The 25344-nt window shown below is 51.5% G+C and overlaps 10 protein-coding genes and 1 non-coding gene across 11 annotated transcripts; 5 read left to right on the top strand and 6 right to left on the bottom strand.

The window, feature by feature from the left end:
- Window positions 1-730: 730 nt before the first annotated feature.
- CLUP02_15599 (glutaminyl-tRNA synthetase) lies at window positions 731-3816 on the bottom strand (the record flags this gene model as incomplete). The annotated part of the gene is made up of 8 exons (XM_049294523.1): window positions 731-741; window positions 798-917; window positions 1020-1337; window positions 1404-1452; window positions 1725-1799; window positions 1858-3108; window positions 3176-3419; window positions 3473-3816. The coding sequence occupies 8 exons, from the start codon at window positions 3814-3816 to the stop codon at window positions 731-733; spliced, it is 2412 nt and encodes an 803-aa protein (XP_049151669.1).
- Window positions 3817-3897: 81 nt separating this feature from the next.
- CLUP02_15598 (uncharacterized protein) lies at window positions 3898-4604 on the top strand (the record flags this gene model as incomplete). Its single annotated transcript, XM_049294522.1, has 3 exons — window positions 3898-4105; window positions 4262-4361; window positions 4463-4604. The coding sequence occupies 3 exons, from the start codon at window positions 3898-3900 to the stop codon at window positions 4602-4604; spliced, it is 450 nt and encodes a 149-aa protein (XP_049151668.1).
- Window positions 4605-4637: 33 nt separating this feature from the next.
- Window positions 4638-10106, top strand: CLUP02_15597 (uncharacterized protein; the record flags this gene model as incomplete). The annotated part of the gene is made up of 16 exons (XM_049294521.1): window positions 4638-5251; window positions 5314-5445; window positions 5616-5890; window positions 6626-6756; window positions 6807-6822; window positions 6877-6914; window positions 6991-7069; window positions 7127-7149; window positions 7204-7321; window positions 7377-7475; window positions 7551-7598; window positions 7676-7837; window positions 7900-8016; window positions 8078-8356; window positions 8413-8607; window positions 8683-10106. 16 exons carry the CDS (start codon window positions 4638-4640, stop codon window positions 10104-10106), a joined length of 3750 nt encoding a protein of 1249 aa, XP_049151667.1.
- Window positions 10107-10225: 119 nt separating this feature from the next.
- Window positions 10226-13202, bottom strand: CLUP02_15596 (uncharacterized protein; the record flags this gene model as incomplete). Its single annotated transcript, XM_049294520.1, has 3 exons — window positions 10226-10318; window positions 10366-12703; window positions 12769-13202. 3 exons carry the CDS (start codon window positions 13200-13202, stop codon window positions 10226-10228), a joined length of 2865 nt encoding a protein of 954 aa, XP_049151666.1.
- Window positions 13203-13250: 48 nt separating this feature from the next.
- Window positions 13251-13738, top strand: CLUP02_15595 (uncharacterized protein; the record flags this gene model as incomplete). The annotated part of the gene is made up of 3 exons (XM_049294519.1): window positions 13251-13313; window positions 13391-13550; window positions 13593-13738. 3 exons carry the CDS (start codon window positions 13251-13253, stop codon window positions 13736-13738), a joined length of 369 nt encoding a protein of 122 aa, XP_049151665.1.
- A 52-nt stretch (window positions 13739-13790) lies between these two features.
- CLUP02_15594 (uncharacterized protein) lies at window positions 13791-14336 on the bottom strand (the record flags this gene model as incomplete). The annotated part of the gene is made up of 2 exons (XM_049294518.1): window positions 13791-14205; window positions 14275-14336. The coding sequence occupies 2 exons, from the start codon at window positions 14334-14336 to the stop codon at window positions 13791-13793; spliced, it is 477 nt and encodes a 158-aa protein (XP_049151664.1).
- Window positions 14337-14633: 297 nt separating this feature from the next.
- On the bottom strand, window positions 14634-18058 carry CLUP02_15593 (uncharacterized protein; the record flags this gene model as incomplete). Its single annotated transcript, XM_049294517.1, has 13 exons — window positions 14634-15078; window positions 15179-15298; window positions 15389-15411; window positions 15492-15657; window positions 15794-16051; window positions 16129-16172; window positions 16240-16269; window positions 16578-16764; window positions 16920-17032; window positions 17125-17365; window positions 17429-17497; window positions 17568-17689; window positions 17795-18058. The coding sequence occupies 13 exons, from the start codon at window positions 18056-18058 to the stop codon at window positions 14634-14636; spliced, it is 2082 nt and encodes a 693-aa protein (XP_049151663.1).
- Window positions 18059-19157: 1099 nt separating this feature from the next.
- On the top strand, window positions 19158-19595 carry CLUP02_15592 (uncharacterized protein; the record flags this gene model as incomplete). Its single annotated transcript, XM_049294516.1, has 3 exons — window positions 19158-19327; window positions 19386-19413; window positions 19473-19595. The coding sequence occupies 3 exons, from the start codon at window positions 19158-19160 to the stop codon at window positions 19593-19595; spliced, it is 321 nt and encodes a 106-aa protein (XP_049151662.1).
- Window positions 19596-20670: 1075 nt separating this feature from the next.
- On the top strand, window positions 20671-24623 carry CLUP02_15591 (carboxypeptidase; the record flags this gene model as incomplete). The annotated part of the gene is made up of 4 exons (XM_049294515.1): window positions 20671-20902; window positions 20991-22330; window positions 22940-23081; window positions 23140-24623. The coding sequence occupies 4 exons, from the start codon at window positions 20671-20673 to the stop codon at window positions 24621-24623; spliced, it is 3198 nt and encodes a 1065-aa protein (XP_049151661.1).
- Window positions 24624-24657: 34 nt separating this feature from the next.
- CLUP02_15590 (uncharacterized protein) lies at window positions 24658-25328 on the bottom strand (the record flags this gene model as incomplete). Its single annotated transcript, XM_049294514.1, has 4 exons — window positions 24658-24741; window positions 24805-24825; window positions 24895-24969; window positions 25029-25328. The coding sequence occupies 4 exons, from the start codon at window positions 25326-25328 to the stop codon at window positions 24658-24660; spliced, it is 480 nt and encodes a 159-aa protein (XP_049151660.1).
- CLUP02_tRNA272 lies at window positions 24870-24952 on the bottom strand. The gene has a single exon. It is a non-coding gene; the product is annotated as a tRNA-Arg (tRNA).
- Window positions 25329-25344: the final 16 nt, after the last annotated feature.

Below are 25344 nucleotides of genomic sequence, written 5' to 3'. Positions count from 1 at the left end.
ACTGTGCACTTGTGAAGAGACCCTGAATGTCACATGTTGCATTAGACGGCAGTCCTTATTAAATAGCTGGCCCCTCTATCTGTCTACACATTCAGTGTAGGGCGATGAAGGGACGAGAGCTTTGATACACCAACATTCGTGGGGCATCTACATCACCGGCCCAGTATTGACCGTCATTTTTCCACATATTCTCACATGCTCAAGCTCTCCCAGTTGCAGTGATGAGAATCAAGCACCGATGGATGAGGCGGAGCTACGTGTATTCTTAATAGCCGGGACACTAGCAAACCGAAGCCCTTGAGGGTATAGCACCCTCGTCGAGGACTGGTTCCTGTCCAATATTCAAGTAGAGGTTTTGGCAGATAGTAGGTCATTAACGCGCCATGAAGCCCGGCTACCAATCAGGCCTTGACTCCAAGCTCCAATAACTCCGTGAACACCTTTCCCTCCGCCCTTCCTACCATCAACGGTCGGTCGACCTACCACCCAAACCCCCTACCCCCAAAGCGAACCCCCCCAAACCTCGTCAACAACCCACACCCCAACAAGCACAACGAACCCAAGCATCGAGTCCCTCCTCCCCCGTTCCGCCCCCTCCCCACTCTTCTTCCCAACCCTCATCGGCCCCGCACCCCCCGTCACCGGCGGCACAACTCCACCGGCCCCCGAGGAAACCGGAGGACCCCTCTCCGTCGGATAACACTTCCCCATCCAACACTTCTCATCCCGACTACACCCGCCCTGTACTCCACAACACTCTCCACTCACACATATCCCGCCGCAGAGCTTCTTGCCACGCGAGCAGCAGACCCCGATGGCGGCGTCGACGCAGTCGAAGCCCTGGGCGCAGCAGCCGGGCCCGCAGCAGGGCATGGATCTTGTGCAGCAGTTCCAGTTGCGGGGGAGGTTGCAGGATACTATGAGAGGTGTTAGCGTGATGATTCTCAAAGGCAAAGGAGAGGATGATGTGGAATGGATGTGATGGGGGTAAGGTATGGAGGACGGAAGGAGATACACACCTGTTCCTTTGGGACATGTGTCTGGGTCGTCGACGGAGCGCGCTGCGTAGAGGGCCGGGCTGCCGACTTCCCATTCTATGATGGAGATGGCTGGGTCTCGCCCGTACGGAGTGTGGCCATATGAGGGCGTTTCCCGCGGCGGCTGTTCATATGAAGGCTTTCCGTATGAAGGTTTTTCGTCTGGCTGCTCGTACGGTGACGGTTCTTCCCCCAAGTCTTCGTGTGGCGTCTCATTGTAGGGTGTCTCTTCGTAAGGTGATTGCTCATACGGCACCTCTCCAACTCGCGGTGCTGATGGCTGGTTGCCCTGCGATATCTCTTGAGGCATAGCGAGGCATATGGAGCTAACGGCCAACGCTACCCCGAGTATCCGAGAAGACTGACTGAACTTCATTCTTTCGGAAGTATTATTCGCAACTCTGTCGTGGAGAACCTGATGATTTGGTAGTGGGGGTTTGTGTGGTGAGTGCAACGACAATCCAAGGTGTTGTGTTGATATAAGGACTCGTATCGTGAAGTGCAGTGAATCACTTGAAGGAAAGCCCCGTCGATAATCTTTGTGACAAAAGGATTCTGATACACCACACTGCTTATTGTGGGATCTTGTTTGGTATTAACAAGCCCGCCATCTATGCAACTCCGAAAGCTCCCCAAATCCATCCATCCACCTTTACGTCCAAATCCGGAGATAGCTGTAACTTAAACCTTTCCAGCATCCTCCTTTAGCGACACAATGCGGTTGAGAATAATCCTCTCGTCGGTACTGTCAGAATCAATGGCCTAGTGGGGGTGTTAGTTCGTCTGTTAAAATTTCAGTCTTCACTCGTGGGCAGCTTACAAAGTAGGCAATGCGCGTCGCCTGGAAACGAACACTCTCAGGTCCGCCCTTGCCGAGCTCGCTCTCACCCGCAGCCTCAGGCCAAGGTGCACGTCTCTTGACTTCGTCAAAACCGCTCTCGATGAGCGCGTCGGGGTAGATGACCTCGCTCTCGGGGTTGATGTCGTTGAGGAAACCGCCCTCGGTGTCGTCGGGCTTCTCGCTCTTGAACAAAGAGTTGTGGATACGGGCCTCAACTTTCTTGGAACCCTCGGTACCGACCCAGTTGATAAAGGCCTTGGGCTTCTTCGTCTCCTTGTCGTAGACGGCACGGATCTCGGTGACCTTTCCTGTCGCCTCATCCTTGGTGTAGGAAGTAGCCTTGATGGGGAAGGGGGCGTTGAGCAGACCGACGGTCTTGTTGGGTGCAAGACGGAAGTAATCCTTGCTGTCGACCTCTCTGAAATCGGCGCGATCGATGTAGACGGTCGGGGTGAACTTGATCGTGTGCGAACCCATGTTGGGATCCTTGGGAGAGAAGGCGAGCTCGACGTCAGTAGCCTCGGCATCTTCGATGACAACTGGGATGGGATCCAAGACCATCATCAATCTGGGAACAGTTCGTTCCAGGTACTTGCGCACCGTCTGCTCGAAACGCTTGATCTGAATGACAGAGACAGACGTCGTGACTCCCAGCTCATTGACGAAGTCGAGAATCGCGCGAGGGGGCACACCACGGCGCTTGATGCCGATCAGAGTGTACAGACGTGGATCGTCCCAGCCACGCACAATCTTCTCCTCAACCAGCTTGAGGATCTTTCTCTTTGACAAGACGGTACCCGTGATACCTAGACGACCGTACTCGCGCTGCATCGGCTCGTAAACGCCGAGGGTCTTGTTGAGCCACTCGTACGAGACACGACTCTGGACGAACTCTGTTGTGCAGAGTGAGTGAGTGATGCCCTCGAAGCTATCACACAGGCAGTGCGTGAAATCGTATGTCGGGTAGATCTTCCAGTCCCATCCGGTGCGGTGGTGCGGCGTGTCGGTCTTGATGCGGTATGCGGCGAGATCCCACATCTGGGGGTTGCCGTCGGTGATATCCTGCTTCATGCGCAAGAATGCTTCCCTAGGCTTGTATTTGCCGTCCTTCATATCTCTGAATTTCTGCAGGTTCTCTTCGACGGTGTGGTTCGCGTGCTCGCATCGGAACCTAGGGGAAGCGCCCTTCTCACCGCCACGCTGGAGCTTGATCTCGGTATCTGAGGTTGACTGATTAGCAAGTGCAGAGCACGTTGTATCCGATGCAGAAGATAACCTCACCACCGCAGTAGCATACGTATGCCTTCTCCAACGTAATCATCTTCTCGGCCAAATCGTATAGCTTCTGGAAGTTGTCACTCGAGTACGTGATCTTGTACGGTGTGAAACCCAGCCAGCTAATCATCTCCTCAATGGCCGTGAAATATCTCTCCTCCTCCTTCTCGGGGTTCGTGTCGTCGAATCTCAGGTAGCAGACACCTCCGTGATGCTTGGCGAAACCGAAGTTGACGGCGATGGCCTTGGCATGGCCAATGTGCAAGCTAGGGGAAAGACGTCAATGGCGTGACAAAGATAAGCATCGGGGCTCACGTACTAGCCATTGGGCTCGGGAGGGAAACGCGTCACGACATTCTCCGACGGCCTCTCCTTGTAGACCTCCTGGAGGAAGCCCTGCTTGAACATGGCCTCCGGGTCGAGGACGACCTCCTCAGGCTTAGCTTTGGGCTTCGCGGCGGGCTTGCTGTCGCCAGCACCGGCAGCCTTTGCGACAGCGTCCTTGGCAGCCTTTGCCTTTTCCGTGGCGGCCTTCTTCGCTCGCTTTGCCAGTCTCTTCTTCAGCTCGCCCTTGCTGACCATCTCTCCCGTCTCCTCGTCGAGCTGGAGCTTGGCCGTCGACTCGGCCAACTTGGCGGTGGGGTCCGCAGCAGCGTCCGCCATGGTAGCGGTGTCCGGTAGGCGATAAAGGGTGGTATGGGAGGTAAGCTCTATCGAGATTCAGGAATACCTTGCGGTCGTTCAATGGTCGATGTTCGTTCAATTGGGTTCCACGAGATGTTCACGGCGTGGGAAATGTGCGGTTGTGGTGGCGGGGCAACACTCGAGGTCTTCTTTTGCGGCGGGGATGACTCAAATGGATCCAAGGAGGGGTCATTGCACTGGCACAGCGTCCCTCGCTCAGCTTGCGCCTGCGACACGCGACAAAGAACCGATAAGATAACAAACAACCGTATCTTATCGGTCAGATTGGTTTCCGATAAGGCACCTCGAAGGACTCGAATTTGCTGCGTTTTCAAGAATGGAAGCTTCCAAAATGCCTTGAATGGCAAGCTATAAACTCTTTCGCCTTCAAGGTAAAGAGTCATTTCTATTGAATCATGAATAGTAGAATTCATCATTTCACGCTCTCGACTTCCCGGCATTCTAGGGAAGCAATTCCTCAAAGATACCTACCTACCTACAGGGGCGAAGGGCACGTACCTTAGGTAGGTACCTTACTGCCCCTGCGATAACAGTGCGATAAGCTGCCAAAAGCTCGACAATTGGACCAACCTGAAAGACCAAGCTCCCATTGAGCTCGGAATAGCGCGGGGTCTTTCGTCATGGGCTCCCACCTCTCCTGCTTCCAGTCGGCTGCTTCTTTGTCACCAACACCTCCAAAGCAGCCCGCCGCGCCCGCTCCTAAACCTGCCAAATCATCGACACCAAACCCGGATAAGCAGCCTTAAAGCTCGCCTATGCCAATCCGACAAGCAGTCAAAATGGTCACCACCGCCGTCGCCGACATCCCCACCGTTGAGCTCCTCTACAAGATCGGCCAGATCCATGCCAACCCGAAGGCCATCTTCCCCCACAATACGTCGCATAACCAAAAAGTCGCCGTTGTTCGAGGCGACATCACCACCCTCGCCGTCGATGCAATTGTCAATGCCGCGAATAAGAGTCTTCTCGGAGGAGGCGGCGTCGACGGCGCGATCCACCGCGCAGCCGGCCGGGGACTGCTCCAGGAGTGCAGGACCCTGAACGGATGCGCCAGCGGTTCTGCCAAGATCACGGGCGCCTACAACCTCCCCAGCAAGAAGATTATCCACGCCGTCGGCCCCATCTACGACGAGCTCAATCCCGACGACTCCGAAGCGAAGCTTGCGGGTTGCTACAGCACCAGCTTGAAGCTTGCCGTCCAGAATGGCTGTCGCAGCATCGCTTTCAGCGCGCTGAGCACCGGCGTTTACGGCTACCCGAGCACGGAGGCGGCTCCCGTTGCTGTCGAGGTTGTCAGAGAGTTCCTTGACGGAGAGGATGGCGATAAGTTGGACAAGATTGTCTTTTGCACCTTTGAGATGAAGGACGTCAGAGCCTACAACGAGACCCTTCCGTATGTTCAGACCTCATAACTCCTTTGCACAGTAACTTGTCTTGCTAACATTCGTTCAATAGTTTCTTCTTCCCTCCCGACGACCAGCCAGCCACCAAGGAGAAGACCGAGGCCAGCCCTTCCAAGAAGGAAACAGAAGAGGCGAAAGCTATCGCGGCTGAGTTGCCTAGCGTTCCCAAGTCTGACCCTTCTCAGTAAGCGACGTTCACGCCGAAACACACCTGCAGTTGGCCGTCGCGTCACTGCTCATGATACTACGACTGAATACCATGATGGCTTAGGGAGTTTATGGAATTATACCAGGAAAAAGCGAGCCGCTTAATATACCACCATGCATCGATACAGAATGACTATGATAATAGAGTTTGGGGGCCTTTTTTGGCAACTATGATCGACCTCGAACTTTCTTTGGGTTCCTTCCTTCCCTGCAAACCTTCGTATCCCGTCGGTCGAATACTCAAATTGCCCACGTGACCCACGTAAATCCAACTTCAATGTCAAAGAAACATACGATAGAGCTCCCGGTTCATAATTCTTTCTTCTTCCATATTGGATTAGCAAGATGCACCATGCTTGTCCTGCATCGAGGGATTCCTCCAGTTGCGAGGTCAAAAGCTGCCCATAGAAAGATTGAAAATTGTGAGTTGCGTGGTTCCGCAAGAAACTTTGACTTGCTTGGTGCTTTTCTTTATTCGACCCGTCCAGCATGGAGACACTCGTTTCTTTTACTAATGATGAAGCAGGCAAGTCTGAATGTCAATCAAGGTAGAGAGTGCAAAGAAGTCCATTTGAATTATACTGCTCAAAACCTACTATTTGTTAAGTGATTAGGAAGATGTGTATAATGGGAGTCGGTCATTCGAACGCATCTTGCCCTATCATGTTCGATGCTAGCGAATATCATAAGTGTTGAATTTGAGCCCGAATTTATTTTCGCCCCTCTGAGTATGCATCATGTGATACATTAGGCATGATCGACCTTCGCTACCCATTGAAGTCTAGAAACACTCGAGCGAGTGTAGTTGACCCTGGGTGTTTGGTACTATTATTCATTTGAGGACAGCCCCCATCGACTACAATCGGAACAAGAGTCAAACCAGGGTCTCAAACACTAGTTTCTTTTGAGTTTAAACCGCCGTTAATTGGGAGGACTTTTGTCTTTAACCTAATTCCATTTGATGCATGTCACGAGGAAACATTTACGAAATAGTTTAAGGCACAGGTAGACAGCAGCTGAAAGGTCAAATGCAGATTGCCTTTCATGCCAATGATACCTTTTGACATGCCTCGACGCTGTGCGATTGTTTTAACAACAGCAATGCCAACAGAATTCGATGAAGGCCGGAACGAACAAAATGACATGGACAAGAACAGGGTGGGGAATGCCGAGATATGCTCCCCATTATCGCGTGGCCGGGCCGAGAGCATCGCCAGGCACAGATGAGATGATGAGATCACCCTTGACCGTTGCCAATGGTGTGAATTGCGACACTGACACGGCACTTGTTTGCCGCGGGACCAGGGACCTTTGCCTACCGGTCTAACCTATCTTCAGCAGGTGTTATTCCCATGTGCCCCCGCAACCCGGAACTAGAGCGAAAAAAAAGTTCTTATGCTGACCAAAGGTCCCAACGGTCTACAGACCAACGGGCCAACGGTAACGGTAGGATATCACCCCTAATTTGATAGATAAGGCGAGCGCTGCCGATCTTTGTCTTTTCGTGCTAATAACAAGGTAGCTTCCCGTCTCGCAGCTCGTAACCCCCCATCCGTCGCGCGAGAACCCCTCTACCTTATTTGACCTTTGGGCGAGGAATTGTCAGACTCTTCGAGTCTTAGTCAGGTGGTTGACTAAGACTGACTCGAGCTCGTAAGCCGAGTCTCTAAGAGGCCCTACAGTTCCTTAGACTCGACTCAGACCCGGAGTAACGGACTTTGAAATTCATCTTTAGTCAACGACTTTCCAACTTCGGTCGCGTCCAATATCGGTAGGAAAACGAGTGAGGCACTGCTCCCCGACCTACCGCCGCTCGGGTGCAGATATGCAGGCCAAGAGTTGCGGCAACTGGGGTCGCGCCCCAGTCTTGTGGTAACCTCGTACATGCGACCTGCCATCTTGAGCTAGCTCCTCCTGTGATGAGAGCAATACAAGCTCATGCGATTGGGATGAACGCCCACTCGACATCCGATGGTGACATCGACAGTCTCCAGAAAGCGACAACGGGTTGCCCCTCGGGTCGATTGTCGTTGAGAAGTGGATGACGACTACAATGGGGGTCTTCCTCGACTGCCAGACCAGAGTGGTATAAGAGACGCGCCGCCGCAGTCTGCGGGCGGTCGGGGATGCGTCTGTCGAGCTTGAGACTGCAGCCCAGCTTTCGACTAGATAGCCAAAAGTTGTGTCGTGTTACTCTCGTTGAATAGGCAAGATGCGCAGCTCCTCAATTGCCGTGCCGGCTTTGCTGGCCAGCGCAGCTGATCTCGCTGTCGCGCAATTCCCCAACTCGACGATCCCCGGCAACAGCTCTGAGCCTTGTGCTGCCGTGAGCGCTGCTTGGGCTTCGCAGCACGCGCGTGCTCCGACTGGTACTTGGAAACCCGATAACGAGATGCCCCATTGACGTAGACTGACATGGGTGGTGGTATAGTTGTCCCGACTGTACCGGCTCAGTTGGCTTACGACTGCCTCAACTCCGTTCCTCTCGGAAAGGAGGCAGCCATTGAGCTTGTGGACTCTCTGTTCCCATACCTCGAGTGGCAGAGTGGTAAGTCCACATCCGAATGATTCTGTTGAAACCTTTGAACTCCGAACTAACCTGGCTCTAGACGCTGCTTACAAGGCAGATCCCCCACCAGAGTACGACTTCCCGGCCTACGACCTCTTCGCAGCCGCCTCGAGCATCAGACAGAACCTGGTCGACGATGTTTACACCAGCGAATACGCCTTCCAGTCTGCTCTCTACGAGGAGGTGTTTGGTCCCGGCCACGACGGCCACTTCGTGTACTACCCCGACTTGCTCACGGCGGTGTTTGAGTGGACCCGTCAGCGGGGCTTGGTCTCCATTAGCGAGGATGGCTCATCTCTGCCAGTGATCAAGATCTACGGTACGTTCTGACTCGACGATGGTGAATCTATGAAGGTTATTCTAACTCTTCTCCAGAGGAGGTCATCTCTACGCCTGAGACTGCGTCCGCAGTCAAGCTCATCAACGGCATCGAGGCTTCCAAGTTTCTCGAGGACACCGTCAACAAGGCCAACTGGAACCGTGATGCTAACTCCGCCTACAACTCCATGTTCTTTGAGAAGTCTGGACAGGCCACCGGAATTGGCAACGGCTACTTCAGCTCTGGCGGTCGTGTCAGGTATGTTGGATGAGTCAACAACGAGTTAGTGGAACGTACTAACATGATTAATATATACATCTACCAAGGCGCCAACACGACTCTTACTTTTGAGAACGGCACCGAGGTCACCTTTGAGAACCATGCACGGGTTAAGAAGGATCTCACCGGCATTGTAGACGGCCCCTCCTTCTACGCCAAGTTCTGCAACCCTCTCAGCCCGGCCTCCGGCACCCCGTCCGGCACCTCCCCTTCCAATGCCTCCACCCCTATCCTTCCAGGTTACCCTGAACCCGTCGTCACCACCAGCGACGGCGTTGTGTCCGGCTACTACCTCGAGGGCGAAGGTTTCGAGGACGTTGCCGTCATTGTCCTGACCGCCTTCGAGAACGAGAGCCCTGCCGAGTTCCAAAAGGTTGCCCAGGATTTCTACACCGCCGCCCTCTCCGCCGGCAAGACCAAGCTCGTCATCGACTTCCAGCAAAACGGCGGCGGCTACATCCTTCAGGGTTATGACTTCTTCCGCCAGCTGTTCCCCGAGACAGACCAAGATGGCTTCTCCCGCTGGAAGGAGAGCGACGGCTTCGTTGCCGCGGCCCAGATTGTCTCCGACATTGTGGCTGATGTGGACATCTACACCAGCGATGATGAGAACCTGATTTCCCTGGCTGAGAGCTGGTTCAACTGGCGCTACGACTACAACCTCACCAACCAGCCCTTCACCTCCTACGAGGACAAGTTCGCGCCCCAGGTCTTCCAGAACACCTCCTACACGGACCTCATGCGCTGGAACCTCAACGATCCGCTGACTACCACCAACGCCACCTTCGGTCTTGGTATCGAGATCCACGGGTACGGCAACCTCACCGGGATTCCCCAGCCCTTCGCCGCTGAGAACATTATCATCCTCTACGACGGTGTCTGCGCTTCTACCTGCACCCTGGCCTCCGAGTTCCTCCGCCTCCACGGCGGCGTCAAGTCCGTCGCTTTCGGCGGTCTCCCGGTTGAGGGGCCCATTGAGGGTGTCGGCGGCATCAAGGGCTCTCAGGTCCTCGACTGGAGCAACATCTATGGCTACACCGAGTTCCTCCTTCCCTACGCCTCCACCGACGAGCAAAAGGCCGCTTTTGCTCGCTACACCGACCTGCCCTTGAACCGCAGTCTCGCGGCTGCCGTCAACGTCCGCGATCAGATCCTGAGGGACAACGTGGATGATGGTATCCCTGCGCAGTACGTCCGCGAGGAGGCCGACTGCCGTCTCTACTGGACTCTGCCCATGATCAAGGACGTCACCGAGATCTGGAAGGCTACTGCAAACGCTGCGTTCAACGGTGGAAAGTGTGCTTACGGAGGTATTGCTAAGCGCGATGTTTCTGCCAAGGCGGCTGTCAAGCGCAGCGAGTACTTGGCTGCTTCGAGCCTCAAGGAGAGGGCTACCCCTGTCCGCCGTGATGAACCGGTTGCCAATGATCGCTTCTGGCAGGACAAATATTTGTTGAAGGCTATTGACTAAGGTATCCATATCGAGGGAGAGTAGAGCTTCTGAGTCTAGGTAGAGTGGCGCGAATGCCTGAAAATTCAATGTATTAAGATTAATCGACTACCTTACTTAAAGCTTGGTAAGTAGCATGGTTACAGAAGCGTCATGAAAAACGCATGCCACATGAAAATTTCCGAACTGTTGTTTTCCATCGACGTTTGCTCATTTTCTCCCGTGTTCCTTCCCTTCGATTATGCTCAGCCTCTATGGGAAGATTCGCCCGTCGCTTTACGTCAGGCGGAAATGACTTCTCAAGATTCGACAGCTCCTCTTCTGTAAAGTAGTCAAGCAGCCGAAGCCTTTCCATTGTATCCTTTGCGGTTGCTTCTGTCTGATTTCCATCTCCAATGGCACTAAGATGCCTGGGAATGCTATGTATTACTGCGCCGTGTTCTATCAACAGCTTACAAACCTGAAAGGCATTCTTCAGCTGCGTTGAGGAAGAGTCATTCTGACTCAATCTAACAATAAAAGCCTTGAACTGGACAGACAAGATATCCTCATAGTTTTCGGTACCCATCCAGCGAAGGAAATTTCGTAGTAATTGCAAATCCACGGATTGTGTCGAGACCACCTCTGGAGGGTCGCTGGCGCCTATGTGCACTGATCCTGTCATGATACTGTGCAGTGCAAGGTGCACCAAAGCATCGGGCTTTGCAAAGTCTGACTCCTCGGACTTTAGTGAGAGAAATATCCTGGCCCAAATTTGAGAAGCCACTTCGCGAAGTCCCTCTACTATTATAATGTTGGCGTCACCTAACCAAATGTACTCACAGAGATCCAGGAGCCAGGCACCAGACTCCTCAATGTCGTGTGTATCGGCTTCCTCGATTGTGCGTAAGGACCTGAATGTGAAATCCTTCTTGACACCTGGTGACGCGTTACTGAACCCAACTTCCAGGTAAGACTTCGCAAGCCAAAAGCGTTGGTGTTCAAGGGGCGAGCGCCACTGATCACCGCTGGATTGCTGAAGGAATTCGACGACTGTTCGATGAAGAAATCCAATTCTTGAGCCGAAAGTGGGTGTTCCATCTACTTCCCAAGACTGGATCAAGTCGCAACATTGTGCTAAGACGTTCTCCTTCTTTCTCAAAACTTTCTGGGCAAATTCAGGGCTGTCGTCAATCTCTTGGGACTGTAGTTGGACAAGAGACCGTCCCGTGATACAGCCGCTTTCTGATCTAGCATCAGCCTCTCTGTCCTGTTGATGATTTATCTGCAAAAATGGCAGGGTCCAACTTTCTCTCAACGGGGGTCTGGTTCTTGAACCCATGGTCCTCGTTTGCCTTTGAGCCCCAGCATCGCTATGTTTCAATCGCATTTCCTTCATGTACGTATCGAAGGACAAAAAGCATACTGCGGGAATGGCCGTGTCCGCAACAAGTAGCATGGAAAATGTGACAGATACAGCATCCCTGTACACGCGATCAATGGAGCTTAACATACGCCGAAAGTATTTGTCAAGATCAGAAGGCAATTCCGAAAGTCTTTCGCGTAGCGTGCCAATGTCATCGTCGTTCTCCATTCCACGCAACAGCGACTTGATAACCAGTGAAACCCAGAAGAAGACACCTTCTGACTTGCGCAAGATAGACTCAATGAGTTCAATGGCTTCAGACTCATGGCTTCTGAGCAAAGACTGATAGTGTTGATGTTGACCCAGAGCATCTCGCACGTATGCCGCCATATCGTCAGCTGTCAGTTGGTCCATGTGGATGCGAGTAGACGAATTCCCCAGATATTTTGTGAACACTGGCCACGGCCGGCTTGCGCAGCAGATTTTGATATCCGGTGATTGTGCGACATCCTTGAGGAATTTCATCAGATCCTCGGGTTCGCCCTTGTATTCATCGAGGCCGTCAATGAATATCAAGATGCGATATTTTAGTGACTGCATAGCCCCGAGACGTTTGAAACCATTTGACAAGTCTTCAATCGTCCACGGATCAAGATCCGCGATTGAACCCTCGTATCTCTCTGGAAAGACGTCATGAATAATGTCCGGGCACTGCATCATAATCTGAAATAGCAGCGCTCTAAGGAGGCCTTCCTGAGAGCTCTGTAGACCGGATCTAATGCCCCAGAAAAAATGGCTGGCAACGATGAGTTTCTTCTCGTCTGCCCAAGCTCGTGCGAGTGCTGCAGTATGTTCATGTCCAGAAATCAACTTCATCAAAGTTGATTTTCCAGACCCCGGTTTTCCCGTAACCCAAAAGATGCCTCGTGAGCTCTGGAGCCAGGACGCGAAGTTGACATCTGCGCTCTCTTCAAAGATCCATTCGAATGTGTCCCCATAAGCCTTGGGTATTTCGATTCTTCGTTCAATCATTTCCGGAAATCTGAGGCTTTTAAGAATCTCTCGGATCTTGCCCTGGTGTTTCACTTGTTCCGCAAGTTTTTTTAGGTTTGTGGCAAGTTCCTCGAGTTCATTCGTCAATGGTGCCGTTGACTTGATAAGCATGCCAACGTCTTCTGACAATTTTGCAAGCTTAGCGTCTGTGGCAGTATTCCAAGCTGCTGAAGCATCGCCCAGAGAATATAAGTATTCTGAAGTAGAACGGCAGTAATCACTGTACATTGGTCAGCAGTGTGTACATTGCTTTCTTTCACTATCCGTTGGTAAGTAAATACTTACTGCAGTATGTGCTGAAGCTTCTCAAAAATCTTCTTTTTGATGTCATTCAGGTTGTGTTGAATTTCGTTGATCTTTCTCTGCTTCCTACGGGCTTTCATCGTGACTTTGACCTTTTTCATCCACCTCGGGCGTCGATTGTTGTTGCCGATCACCAGCTCTCCCACCTCTCGAAGAAGGTCTTGCGAACCTTTGACACAAATTTCGAGGAGGCTAGACATCTCCGCATCATCTTGGATCTTAACATCGGCTTGCAACTGACGGCAGCTGCGTTCCAGACTACGAGCCATTTCTTCCAATTCGGCTGTCTGCGGTAATATGCCATCTTCGGTGATGCTGCGATACGTTTCAATTACCGAGATCGAAATTTTGAATCCAAACTCGACAAATTGAACAATGTTGGCCGCAATGCCGAGCGCTTCGAACCCTACCGGCATGATGAGGGTCCTCGGAGCAGTTCCGCTAAGATGCTCCGGAACTTCGAAATGCCAGCAATTACAATAGACAATTGCTGGCTGAAGACGAAAAATGAAGATTTAGAGGGAAAAGTGCGCCTTTCTCTGGGCGCAGCGATATATAAGGCAGGCTGACAGCTACAACCTGCTCAGTTTTGGAATTGTCTTAGTCAGACACACCCTCAGTCGCCGCCACCACTCTCTGCGCCGCCACCGCCGTCTGCGCAGTCTTCGTTCCTCACGCATGCCGCTCGCTCAATTGGGTCTTTTTGGGCGCAATAGCGTACTTATTTGATATGAAAGTGCAATTTGGAAGGGGCGAAGGCCACGGTGTCCAGATTTCGCTACTTGAATCTTGATGCATCGTCATAGATCGGGCTGCCTCAGTTCATACGTCGAAGGTAATGTATGGTAATCAGGAGAGGAAAAGAATCAGAAGGTCAAAAGGGGGCAAACAGGTACTGACATGGAGCAATGGGAAGACAAACGCGCACATTGGATACCAAATTTGGAACTAGCACTTCGATGACAAAGCTCGTTGATCACCTCCGATATCTTCATAGACTTTCCTTAGTCCAGCCTCTTCCACCAAAGCTCTCCGCGATTGCTGCCGTCTCGTTGGGAAGAGATGCGCAGAATCTTTCCATCCTCATAGAGTGTGTAGTTGCGCGCTTGGCTGCCACCGGCCATAGATGGGACGTTAGCGACGGTCAAGGGTCCGTGGATGACTTGGCCAAAGGTTGCGTTCGCGGGGAATGCGTCGCTGATTCTGAGCGGCCCGGCATAACCGATGCTGTGCTTGCCAACAAGGGCCCAATCGGCGTCTGACTGTGAATCTTCGAAGGGAACTGTCAGGTTCGCAGGTCGGTCTTCGGGGTCTGTTGATGTGATCGTGGCGGACATGAAGCCGGACTTGCTGTAGGAGAGGATGCCGACGGGGTTGGAACCGTATGTTCGGTCTGGCACAGCGACTCCATCACGTGTGCTGCATAAGTCAGGTATTAAATCTTGATCAATCGTGTAGTTTGAACCAGCACATTCGAAGTCAACTTACGCTGAGGTGTTGAGAAGCTGGTATGTTCCCGCCAATATGGCGAGGATCTCCGTAGGCTGCATTTTGACGTGTAAATAAGGTATTTTTTTCAAGGGCGATCAAATGAACTAGCTCAAACGGCCTCGGTAGTTATTTGAGAGAACGAAGGATAAAGGTCTTTAAGTGATCAACTGCCATCGGAAGGAACACCGTCCGTCTACAGCTTTAAGGGCTCGCCCAAATCCAAACATGTTCGCCTCTGCACGTCCTTCCGCGCGGGTATGCTCCGAAAGGGTGTGATTCAAGCGGTTACGTGATAGGTCACGACATCTTAAAAAGCCGTTTCTTCAGAGCCTTAAAGCAAGGGTCTCCAAGCAACTTTAATCAACCTGCTCAGGCACGCAGTCTTCATGCCATGGATTTGGAAGTGGATCGCGTGCCAAGCAACCAAACTTACGGGAATTCCCTGGGGTGTCCCCTCTACCCAACGGTCCAGAAGCTATGGAAACGCTGAAAGCACCTTCCTTCGCTATCGCCATGGGTGTTAAGCGAGCAGCGGGACTGACTCGCAGATTGATGAAAAGGGTCTTTTCGCCGAGATGATGGCGAGGAAAGGGGTGGCGCGCGGCTTGAGATTGCTGTTCCGAGTTTTCACGATGGAAAAACGACGCAAGAAACGCTTCGTTTCGTCCAAAGTTCCTTCTTTCTTGGCCTTTGAAGGCTGTGTTAACTTTGAAGAACGGATTAACAGGGAGAAGTTGGGGAAATCGAACCAAAGAGCTGGAGATTTGGCTTGGCCTAGCTTGGCAACTTGGCGTAATGGAACTGTCACCGGGCGATTGTGGGGGACGTCGTGCGGGGTACTTCTTTAGTTGCATTCTTATTTCGAAGAAAAGATGAAGGCCTTAATTACTTATTACTGAACCCGACCACTCCGGAGAAGAAGCTCGAAGGTGGCCTAAGAAGGTTATGAGCCCCGAAAGCTACCCGGTCTCGGTGGAACGGATGAACCGGAAGGCGACCTGCCAAGTTTAGCAACGTACCCCTGGAGAACATGTCACGAGAATGTTAATTCCTCGCCTATCCCGTGAGGGGTCACACAAAGTGGAGGGGGGTGCACTACTTATTTTGTTACGATATTGATGAAAGACGACTCAGCTGAGCACATCAGCAAGCACATAAAGCTGAGAATTTGCCGATGGGTATATCTAATCTGGGAAAGACCAGAGGGGCTGGACCATCTTTCTAGTACTCGCACTCAAAGCACGTGATAAATGCGTGCAGTCGAAGTTCCCAGGGCTATCATACCTGAAGTACGGGGAACACCGCAGGAAGTTAACCCAAGTTCTGGGTGTCGATATTGGGCTGACGTTTGGTAACGTGTTAAGGATCAACTTCGCAGTTCTGAGGGCAACGATACACCTTAGATCTAGCTAACTTCATATCGCGCAACAACCTTATATATTGCCGCCGAATCAACATTCAAGGAGGGCTTGCATTGGGTCCAGGAATTTCATCGCATCTTAAATCCCAGCAGCACTTGGCTTCTTGTCTGATATGCCCACTCTCAAAATCACCTTTTGTGAGAAAGCTATCGCTGCAAGGCTTTGAGATGGCGACCCATGTAATACGGGAAAAGGACGGCGGAAAGTTAATGACTTGAACGTAGCAATAGGTGCCGAATGACTTGGGGACCACTTGAAAAACCATGTATGGACAAGGAAGAAAGGTGTACGGTGATTCAAGACTCTCAGCATACATGTTGCGGCTCCTTGCGCGCATGGCAGAGCCCAAAATTCTAATCCCGAATGTGCATCATGACGGTAAGAGGGACAATGACATGAAGTCGCAGGATCACCTTGAAGGATCTCACACTCAGATCCTCTGAAGATCAAAAAGGCTCGGATGACGGATAGCGCCTATGGTTTTGCTATGTTAGATTGTTGCTAGTCGCAGCGATCAATTCCGCACCGTATCTAGTCTCACAATGATTGGATAGTAGGGCACGCCCAGCGGCTATTGACATCAGAGACTCATACACAGCCGAAGACTCAACTTGGCAGTCAGATTTTAGAGTAGAGCTCTTCTAGAATGAGACAACGTCGTCGATGCTGCTCAGGTAAAACTCCGAACGTAGTTAGGCCCGGGCGGGTAGTGTCAATTTGAGGTGCTGATCTTGAGATCAGCTTCGTATAATAGTAGCGTCCCGGAACCCTCAAACAATTTTTCATCTTTCCATTTTCAAATAATAAATCGTTTATTCCGAAAAATAACACGACTTTCCAAGCGTTTTTAACTCACATAACCGATATCAATTCGCCAACATTAGACACAATGCCGTCCCCTCGGCTATTTGCAGCCGTCGGTGCAGCTTTGCTCGTTGCTTCCTTCGGGCTTCTTCTTGCCACTTGCATATCTGTCCCCAACACAAGTTTGTCAATCTTCACATTGGAGGCGACCAGACGTGGAGCAGGTGGGTCAATTGGACCATCTATTGTTCTTGACTTCGGGCTTTGGGGTTGGTGTCAAGCAACGGCTGCCACATGGTAAGTCACGAGCGTGACACCCCACCTTGTAATAGTTCAGTATGATAAGATTTATACGAACTATCTGAGAGAAGATCGCAGTACTCAAACATCATGTTCTATCTAGGCCAAGATACCCACAGGGATGTCTTAGAGTCGGAGGCTCGGCGGGCTATGATCCAGCCGCCATTATCCGCCCCATGATCATCGGGTTTCCCTCCTCGATAGAAAGCAGAGGAATGCGCGACTTGACACTAGGATTCCCATTGCCTGCCGTTGCCACTGCTACATCTGGACTGGGTCTTCTTTCTGCACTTGCCAGCCTTGTCAAACTCAATCGTCTCACAACCTTGGCCAGCGCGATCCTTGCGGTTTTATCATTCATATTCGCCGTATCGGCGCTTGGCTGCATTTTCTCACTGTTCGAGAAAATAAGAAAAGAGTTGCCGAGAAGCACAGATTTGCGGCTGGCTACGAACGTACGAAACTTGCACGATATCTCAACGAAATACGGGGCTTGTTCTTGGACCTTAGTTGCTGCTTGTGCCGTGTTATTGCTGAGCGCAGCAGTTTTCATGTTTGCATGGCTAGCTGAAGTGCGACAGACCCGACAGAGAGTCGGTGATGATAGCAGAGAAAAAGCCAGCTACTCGCCATCAGAGGGCAGATCATCGGGGGTGGGATCTTGAATGTTCGCGATATGCGAGAAAAAGGCGTCGCTGTCAGATTCGATGTCTCCTCGGCCCGTAGATTAACTGGGACGCAGATGCTACGTGAATTTCTAGATACATCCAAATCCCCCATTCTTTTCGCAGCATTTCGAAAATTGTCTTAATTCTCGAGGGTTCCGATAATTCAGGGGACATGTTGTGCCGTTCCACTGGCCTCCCGCAAGATAACAGCACTCGTAGCTAGCAACGTGATCTGCATGAACAGGATTCCATTTGTTGAAAATAAAAATACAATTGCAAGGAAATATGTCTTGCTCTCGTATTGGGACGTCAGTGGCCACGGACAACGTGATTCCAGCAAGGATGGCCATCATGAAGGAGATTGGCATCATCTTGACCTAAGGTAGAATTGATAAGTGCTGGCTTGTGGTAAGATTTCGAATAAATTGTACCGTACCACCGGATTGAAATGATATGATCTGTAGTGAATCCAATGGATGACAGGTGGATTTGATCGGTGATCGCGGGAAGATGTAAGAGGAGGCCACACAGGGTGGGTCGGTGATGGATGGCAAGTCTCTTAAGTGAGGTCGTTGATGGCAACTCCATGTTTAAACGTCGGAGAGGAAAGAAAGTATCCAAAATTTATAGGATAATTTTAATGCTCATAGGTAGCCAACCAGGTTACGTCGGGGCCTGCCTTAATGTCCATACATGTAAGCAGCACAAGGTACTTCTGTTCAAATTGGGTTCAAAGCCTGTTCGGTCTTCCATACCTTTACCTTAACAATAGCAGGAGAACACCGTTTCTTCTGCTTAGGCCGATTGCACGAGTCTTCAAGCGTATGTTGTTTCATTCTGTGTTCCTAGCACGCTGTTGATCGTTGCGCCTGCGCTGATGCAGCCCGTTCCGATACACTTAAGTACACGACAAGGCGGTGACACCATTGCTTGAACTTTTTGGCATGTATTTCATGACTCTACCTTCTGTTCTTTTGAACTGTTAGGTAGCCGGAACTGTCCTGAGAAGCTCGGGTTCTGCACCTAACGGCCTTGCCTGGTATTTCAAGGTCCATGGCGACATGCCAAATACGAGCGGTTCTTCTAGAGTACTAAAGGCTTTATTGACAGGTTTTAGTTATTGATGGGCCGTTAGCGATGCTTTTGCAATGTTCTGAGTAAGGCCAATTAGCAACATGTATTCGTTCAACCTGAACTTATCGAGGGCACAGTTGTGCCATCGCGGGCCTTCTTGCCCTTTCGGTCAATTTAAAGAAGGCCATGATCATGTGTTTCTCAACACACCTACCGCAGAATTGCATTATTATGCAAACTATTCGATGGATTAGATCAATTCCTAGCTGGCCCAGTATTCGAAGACGGTCATTAAGAAGACGAGACAAGGATTGCCCACGTCGAAGCAGAGAATTAGGCATCTAAGATGACATCACAAATTGAGTTCGAATTAGTACAACGCATAACAAGCCGTTGCGTACTGACTAAGCTGTCTACACATCTGGTCAGACATCAGACGTTTCATCCTCTGAGCTACCGTCGGCAATGGCCTCGGATCTTCGGGGCGACTGTTATTGCGGACTACTTAAAGGCCGAGCTCCCCGGGATCAGAGCTTCGCAGCTTTGACATCAGCGCATCAGGCTTTCGTCCGACTACCATCGTTCTTCAGCACTCAAGCAGAACAAAGCAGCCATGTCAACGGTCTTTCATGTCACTGTTCACGTTGCGCCGCAGGATGTCTCGAGATTTCTGCGGGCTGCGGAACCGACAATTGAAAAGATGAAGAAAGAATCCGAGCTGATGTATTTCGAGATGTATCAAGTTCATGACTCTCCTGGTACGATTACGTGGATTGAGAAATGGTATGCTTCGCCCAAGCTCATGAATGACGTTGGAGAATGTTTTCTGATGTTCTTCTAGGTCAGAGCCAGTAGACTGGATAATGAAGGTTAGTTGGAGTGGCTTCCCGTGTATGGCCTTTGGCTGATGGGTGTAATGAATCCGCAGCACCAAATGACGAAGGACTATTATAATGACTACTTTGACGCTACGGAACCGTTTTACATTGCACCGCGGGAGCTGAGAATTTTGAGCTCTCTTGGACCTCGCCATACGTATCAGAAGTCGTGAAACAGACTGGGCGCGCGTTGAAGCAATCTGGAAGCGGACTGGAGTCGAAGATAGATGTGAAATAGAAAAGCCGAAAAACTCATAGTGAGGAACTACCGACTCTATCAGTCCGCTTCCGAGTCTTGATTTAAAACGATTATTAACCTGTGGAGCAATGATGCATGTCTTGACAAGGAACAATTCTTCCATTCAATCTTACTAAACTCCTGGGTGTAGACTCCCCAAATCGCATCGCCAGCGGATGGGGCTAGGATTAATATGTCACGAAAAGTAAGTGAAGTTAATGCTGCCCAAATGGGGTGGGCCCACTTTCTGTGACAGAATCATATTTGTGTGGTCAGAGGAAACATTGAGACATGGATATCGATCCCATGATCTTGCCGAAAGCTTCGTGAAGACATGTTATTGTCATAATTTAGATCAGACCACAGGAAAGTTGTATTATTACTGACTTCGAGCATTTGCAAGAGGCTTAATCTTATCGTAGCCACCGTCTCATAATCCGTGGCATGTCAGCTTTCCGACATCGATATCACTTATGGTCTTGCCGGCTTGAGAGTTGTGAGTCGAAAACCAAGACTTCGCCGATGAAAGGGCCGAAAGTGAGTTTTCCACGAGAGTAAATCGATGAGTAAAGATGCTAAGTAACATAGATTTGATTGCCCAATTGCTCCTTGGCCCGGCGGCCTGGTCCTTTGGGGTCTTGGCAAGATAACACCTCTTGGCGAGCGACACCGCTGGAAGCTTTAGAGGTTGTTCCAAGACTTTTCCACCCCACACTTTGAGGGGCCTCCTCCACACCGAAGGTAAACACATTCCTATTTCCGCATAGTTCGGGGACAAGTACCGTGATCATCGTACCGCGAGAGGAAATATCATGACGTCTCTGGCATTGGGGCAGGGTAAATGAGGCCTTGGCGACACTATCGGCGTCGGCTGAAGGCCGAAGGGCCCCGGTGAGGATCAATAAAATAGTAGACATGGTCGCATTGTGTGCTGTCCGTTGGTCCTGACCGTCTTGCGCCTTCAACCTCAAACAACCCTTAAAACTCCGGAACCAACTCCGTGCTTGACAATGCACGTTCCAGAGATTGCGGCTTTCGCCCTGCTTCGCGCAGGCCTTGCTGCTGCTCAGCTCACGTATGCTAGCAACCAGGTTGAGGTAGTCCCGGATAGCGAAGTAGTAGCGGCGAACTTCCCAGAAGTTGAACATGTTGACCTGCGCTCGCCCGCTTTCGCCAACCCGGACGGTGTCCCGGCCACCTTTGCTAATGGCACGAGCGGCCCGACAGACCAGACCACTCTCGGTGAGTCGAATTGAATTGAGATGCTTAACTCTGCGGCCCAACTCTAAGGACTTATGATCGGCAGACTACTTCCTCCAAACTCTCGCAGCGCGCAATGAGTGGATGACCTACCACAGCCCCGACTTCAAGTCGGAAGAAGGCCGCTCGATTCCTTTCGTCTACCTGTCTACCTCAAAAGGCGTCCCGACGGATACCAGCCAGAACACCTACGGCAATGCTGGCGCACCTTCAAAAGTACGCATCTGGATGCAGGGCGGCGTCCACGGAAACGAACCAGCTGGTGACCAGGCCCTGCTCGCCCTCCTTGGCAGGTTCGACGCCAATGCCACCTGGGCGGCTTCAATCCTTGAGAAAGTCGAGATCATGATGCTCCCGAGATACAATCCGGACGGTGTGGCGTACTTCCAACGATACTTTGCGACCAGCTTCGACCCGAACCGCGACCACACGAAACTTGCGCGCCAGCAGACTCGGGACATCAAGCAGCTGATGGTGAGCTTCGCGCCTCATGTCGGTGTAGATTGTCACGAGTATAGCCCTACTACACCCTTTGGGGCCAACGAGCAATGGGTAGATGCCCAAGACGGCCAGTTCTCCGCCATGAAGAACGCAAACATCCATCCCGATATCCGGAACATGTCCGAAGCCGTCTTCGCGAACAACATTGCCGCAGCTATGGAGAGACGAGGTCTCCGATGGGGCCCTTATATCGTCGGTCCCTCGGGCACAGACAATCTCGTTCTGGAAGAAACCACCGGTGACGCCAAAATCGGAGATAGTGCCGTTGCACTGACCCAAGCCATCATGTTCCTGACCGAGACACGAGGCATCGGACTAGCAGACCAGCACTGGCAGCGCCGCGTCGCAACGGGCCTGACGATGGTCGAGACAATCGTTCAGACGGCTGCTGATAGGGCCGAAGAAGTACTCTCGACAGTGGAAAACGCGCGCGCAAAGTTCATCGCCAGCACCGACGACATCATTGTTACGGAGTCTGCTCGGCCGACCAACATCACTTGGCAGTTCATCGAAGCGATGACGGGAGACCTCGTTGATATTCCTGTACAGTTCCTCAACACCACACCCGTGGTAGCAAACCTCACCCGTGCGAGACCAGAGGCCTATGTCTTTTCACGCGCGTGGGCTGATGTGGCTGAGCGTCTGCGAATTACTGGCGTGGAAGTACAGACGTTACAATCTGATTTCCAAGGCGAGGTTGAGGCATTCAACATCACGAGTGCCGAAGTAGCGCGGACAAAGTATGAGGGAATTGCTCGCACGACTGTGACGACGGAGACCGTGGTCAAGGAGGTTCGGATCCCGGCTGGCGGGTTCTGGGTCAGTACTAGGCAGAAGAATGCGGCGCACGCGTTTGTGACTCTTGAGCCTGAAGGTATCGACTCTTATGCTACCTTTAACGTTCTGCCGGTGAGCGTTGGTGATGAGTATCAAGTTTACCGTGTCATGGCATAGGCGACGGAACACGCTTGAGAGAGGGTTTTGTTCAAGCATTTCAGCTAAACAATCTAATCGTAATGAACGACTTTGACGGTCAAGTGCCCTGTCCTCTAAGCTTTTCGATTCTAAAGTGGGCAAAGGATTTGAGACTCCTTTGGTCACATACTACATAGCGGAACCGCCCTCAAGGCTTACTATGTTAGGAACTAGTGCTCAGAAGTAAGCTGTTCGCTGTTGGTTCGTCATCAAAGCACGATTTCTCAAGATGGCAATTCGGCGAGAGGAAATTCTGGAGAGACTAGATAAACCCTGGCCTGGGAAGCTTCTCTAGACCGACATCAGTCGGAGGATTGCCCAACATGCCTAATTCTCCGCGGGGAATTGTCAAATGTCCAAGTGGGCCTCAACGGGACCAACTCCGGGTTCCGGTGCGGGGGACGGAGACAATGCCCCGTCATGTTCGGCGGCCTTATAAGTGACGAGCAACCCACGAGACGTGATCACAAGCAGTCAAAATGCTATCGGAACCATCTGAAGCTCGCGTAGTAACTGAAGATGGCAAACATGACAGAGTTTCAGAACCCCATCATTCCGGGCTTTGCTCCAGACCCCTCGGTCGTCATGGTCGATGGGATCTTCTACCTCGTCACCTCATCCTTCCACATCTTCCCCGGCCTACCCATCTACGCTTCCCGTGACTTACAAAGCTGGAAGCATATAGGTATAATATTGATTCACCGCATAAAATAGAACAATTCTTGGCTAACTCGCTGCGTCAGGCAACGCAATCAACCGCCCAGAGCAACTCACTCTCGCCAACGCAGGCACAAACTCCTTCACCCTTGACACCGGCCACACAATGATCGCAACAGGTGGCCTCTTCGCCGCCACCATCCGTCACCACCGCGGGCGATTCTACATCGTCTGCACAAACTGCGGCTCCTCAAATGGATCTTCCGACTTGCAGAACTTTATCATTCATAGCTCTGATCTCTGGAGCGGACAGTGGAGTGACCCCGTATCAGTAGACTTCCACGGCATCGATCCAAGTCTGTTCTTCGATGACGATGATCGCGTGTATTTCCAGGGTTGCTTCGTCATGGACCGCTCAAAGCAGCCGAGTTGTACGATCAAGCAAGTTGAAGTTGATGTTCTCACCGGGAAGCAGCTTTCCGAGCAACGAGAGATTTGGGGCGGGTACGCGAGATACGACACCGAGGGACCGCATGTGTATAAAGTCGATGGGTTGTATTACCTCCTGGTAGCCGAAGGCGGGACTTTTGAGCACCACATGCTTTCCATCGCGAGATCAAGAGACATATGGGGACCGTACGAAAGCTTCGAAGGGAACCCGATCATGACAGCGGATGGGAAGGATGAGTACATCCAGAACATCGGTCACGGGGAACTGTTTCAGGACGCGAGGGGAGCATGGTGGGCTGCGGTGCTCGGCGTCAGGAGGGATGGTGATGGATGCGCTGCCTTGGGGCGTGAGAGTTTTCTGACGCCTGTTGAGTGGCCTGAGGGGGATTGGCCAAGGATAACTCAGCCCAAGATGGAGTTTGAGAGGGGGTTTGTGGAGGCTGCATCGAGCTTGGATGTACAAGCTTTGAGACCACCTGCCGGTGTCACGGATGTCTTGATCAGGGATCCCGACTTTTCCAAGTATCGGCTCTCTGAGGATGACGAAAACAGAGTTACACTCTTGCCAAGCCGCAAGGGATTCTCAAGTCCTACAGGAACTTGCACTTTTCTCGGGAGAAGGCAAAGATCTTTGGCAACTTACGCCATTGCTTCTCTCAAGCTAGACGACAACATGAAGTCAGCAAAGGGACTTCGAGCAGGTTTAGCAATGTACAGAGACAGCGCCCGACACGTCTCAATAGCGTTCGACTCTGATGCTAAGGCCATCGTCTGCCATGCCTTCAACTCTGCGTCTGGCCTCGACAAAGTCTTTTCAAAAACCCTTCCTCTGGGGAACGAGACACGGAAGATCAATTTCAAGATCCAAGCTTCAGAGACTGAGTGGAAGTTCTATGCTGCACTGCTCGACGAGGATGTTGCTGCTTTTGGCAGCGAAAGTCTTGACCTGGATAATTGCAGTTGGGAAGAGATCGGGGTGGTTCCGGTCAAGGATCTTGATGCCCGGGACTTCACGGGACCCATTCTGGGCATTTTTGCTCAGGCTTCAGTTAAGGAGACTGAAGATACACCGGTTACGTTCTCTCACTTTTCAGTGGAAGACGATGGATTCCGTATGTAGTCGGCATTGACGCATCAAACAACAAGCCCATCGCTTAAGACAAAAGAAACTCCATGGCCATTTCAGAGACATGCTGAAGCTGTGTTGAAAAGGATGAAAGAGGTGACATTGGGGTAATCTAAACAGGGCAAGTACATGACAAACACTCAAAGGAGAACAAGGACAACACAAGACAACGCACAACCAAGCGTCGGGAACGCTCCTTGTGTCAACAATACAACCAAAAGGCAACCCGGCAAAAGATTTTGACCAGCATGGGGGTCGAACCCACAATCTCCTGATTCCACGGTATATCGTAGTCAGACGCCTTGCCATTGGGCCAACCGGCCAGACAGTTCAAGAACATCTTTGATGCTCGTCTGTGCCCAGCTGCGCCCAGTTTGGGCTTCAAGTTTCGTTGCGAACTGTGCGGGTGTGGTTGACGTTTTTACCCTGGCAGATTGGAGGTCTGTGATGTTGCTGCAGCGGGCCAATGGCGACCTCCCAATTTGGAGTAAATGTGAAAAAATTTGCTAGCTGGTTTGTTCGGCGGAATTGAGAAGGGGGGGCCGAGAGGCAGGCTAAATGCCTCAGCCCCTCCCGATGTCGGGGGTAAACCGTGTAATTGGGGTCGTCGATATTACGAATCTCCTCGGCCCCGTTGGGAAAAGATTGTGGTGATGACATTGGGATTTGGCCAGTGTGGTTGAGCGAAATGTGAGTCATTGTCCCAATTCGTTGC

This window comes from Colletotrichum lupini, chromosome 8 (genome assembly GCF_023278565.1).
Source record: "Colletotrichum lupini chromosome 8, complete sequence".
Taxonomy (NCBI): domain Eukaryota; kingdom Fungi; phylum Ascomycota; class Sordariomycetes; order Glomerellales; family Glomerellaceae; genus Colletotrichum; species Colletotrichum lupini.
Note: the sequence above shows the minus strand (reverse complement) of the source record. Positions and strands in the feature narration are given on the sequence as shown.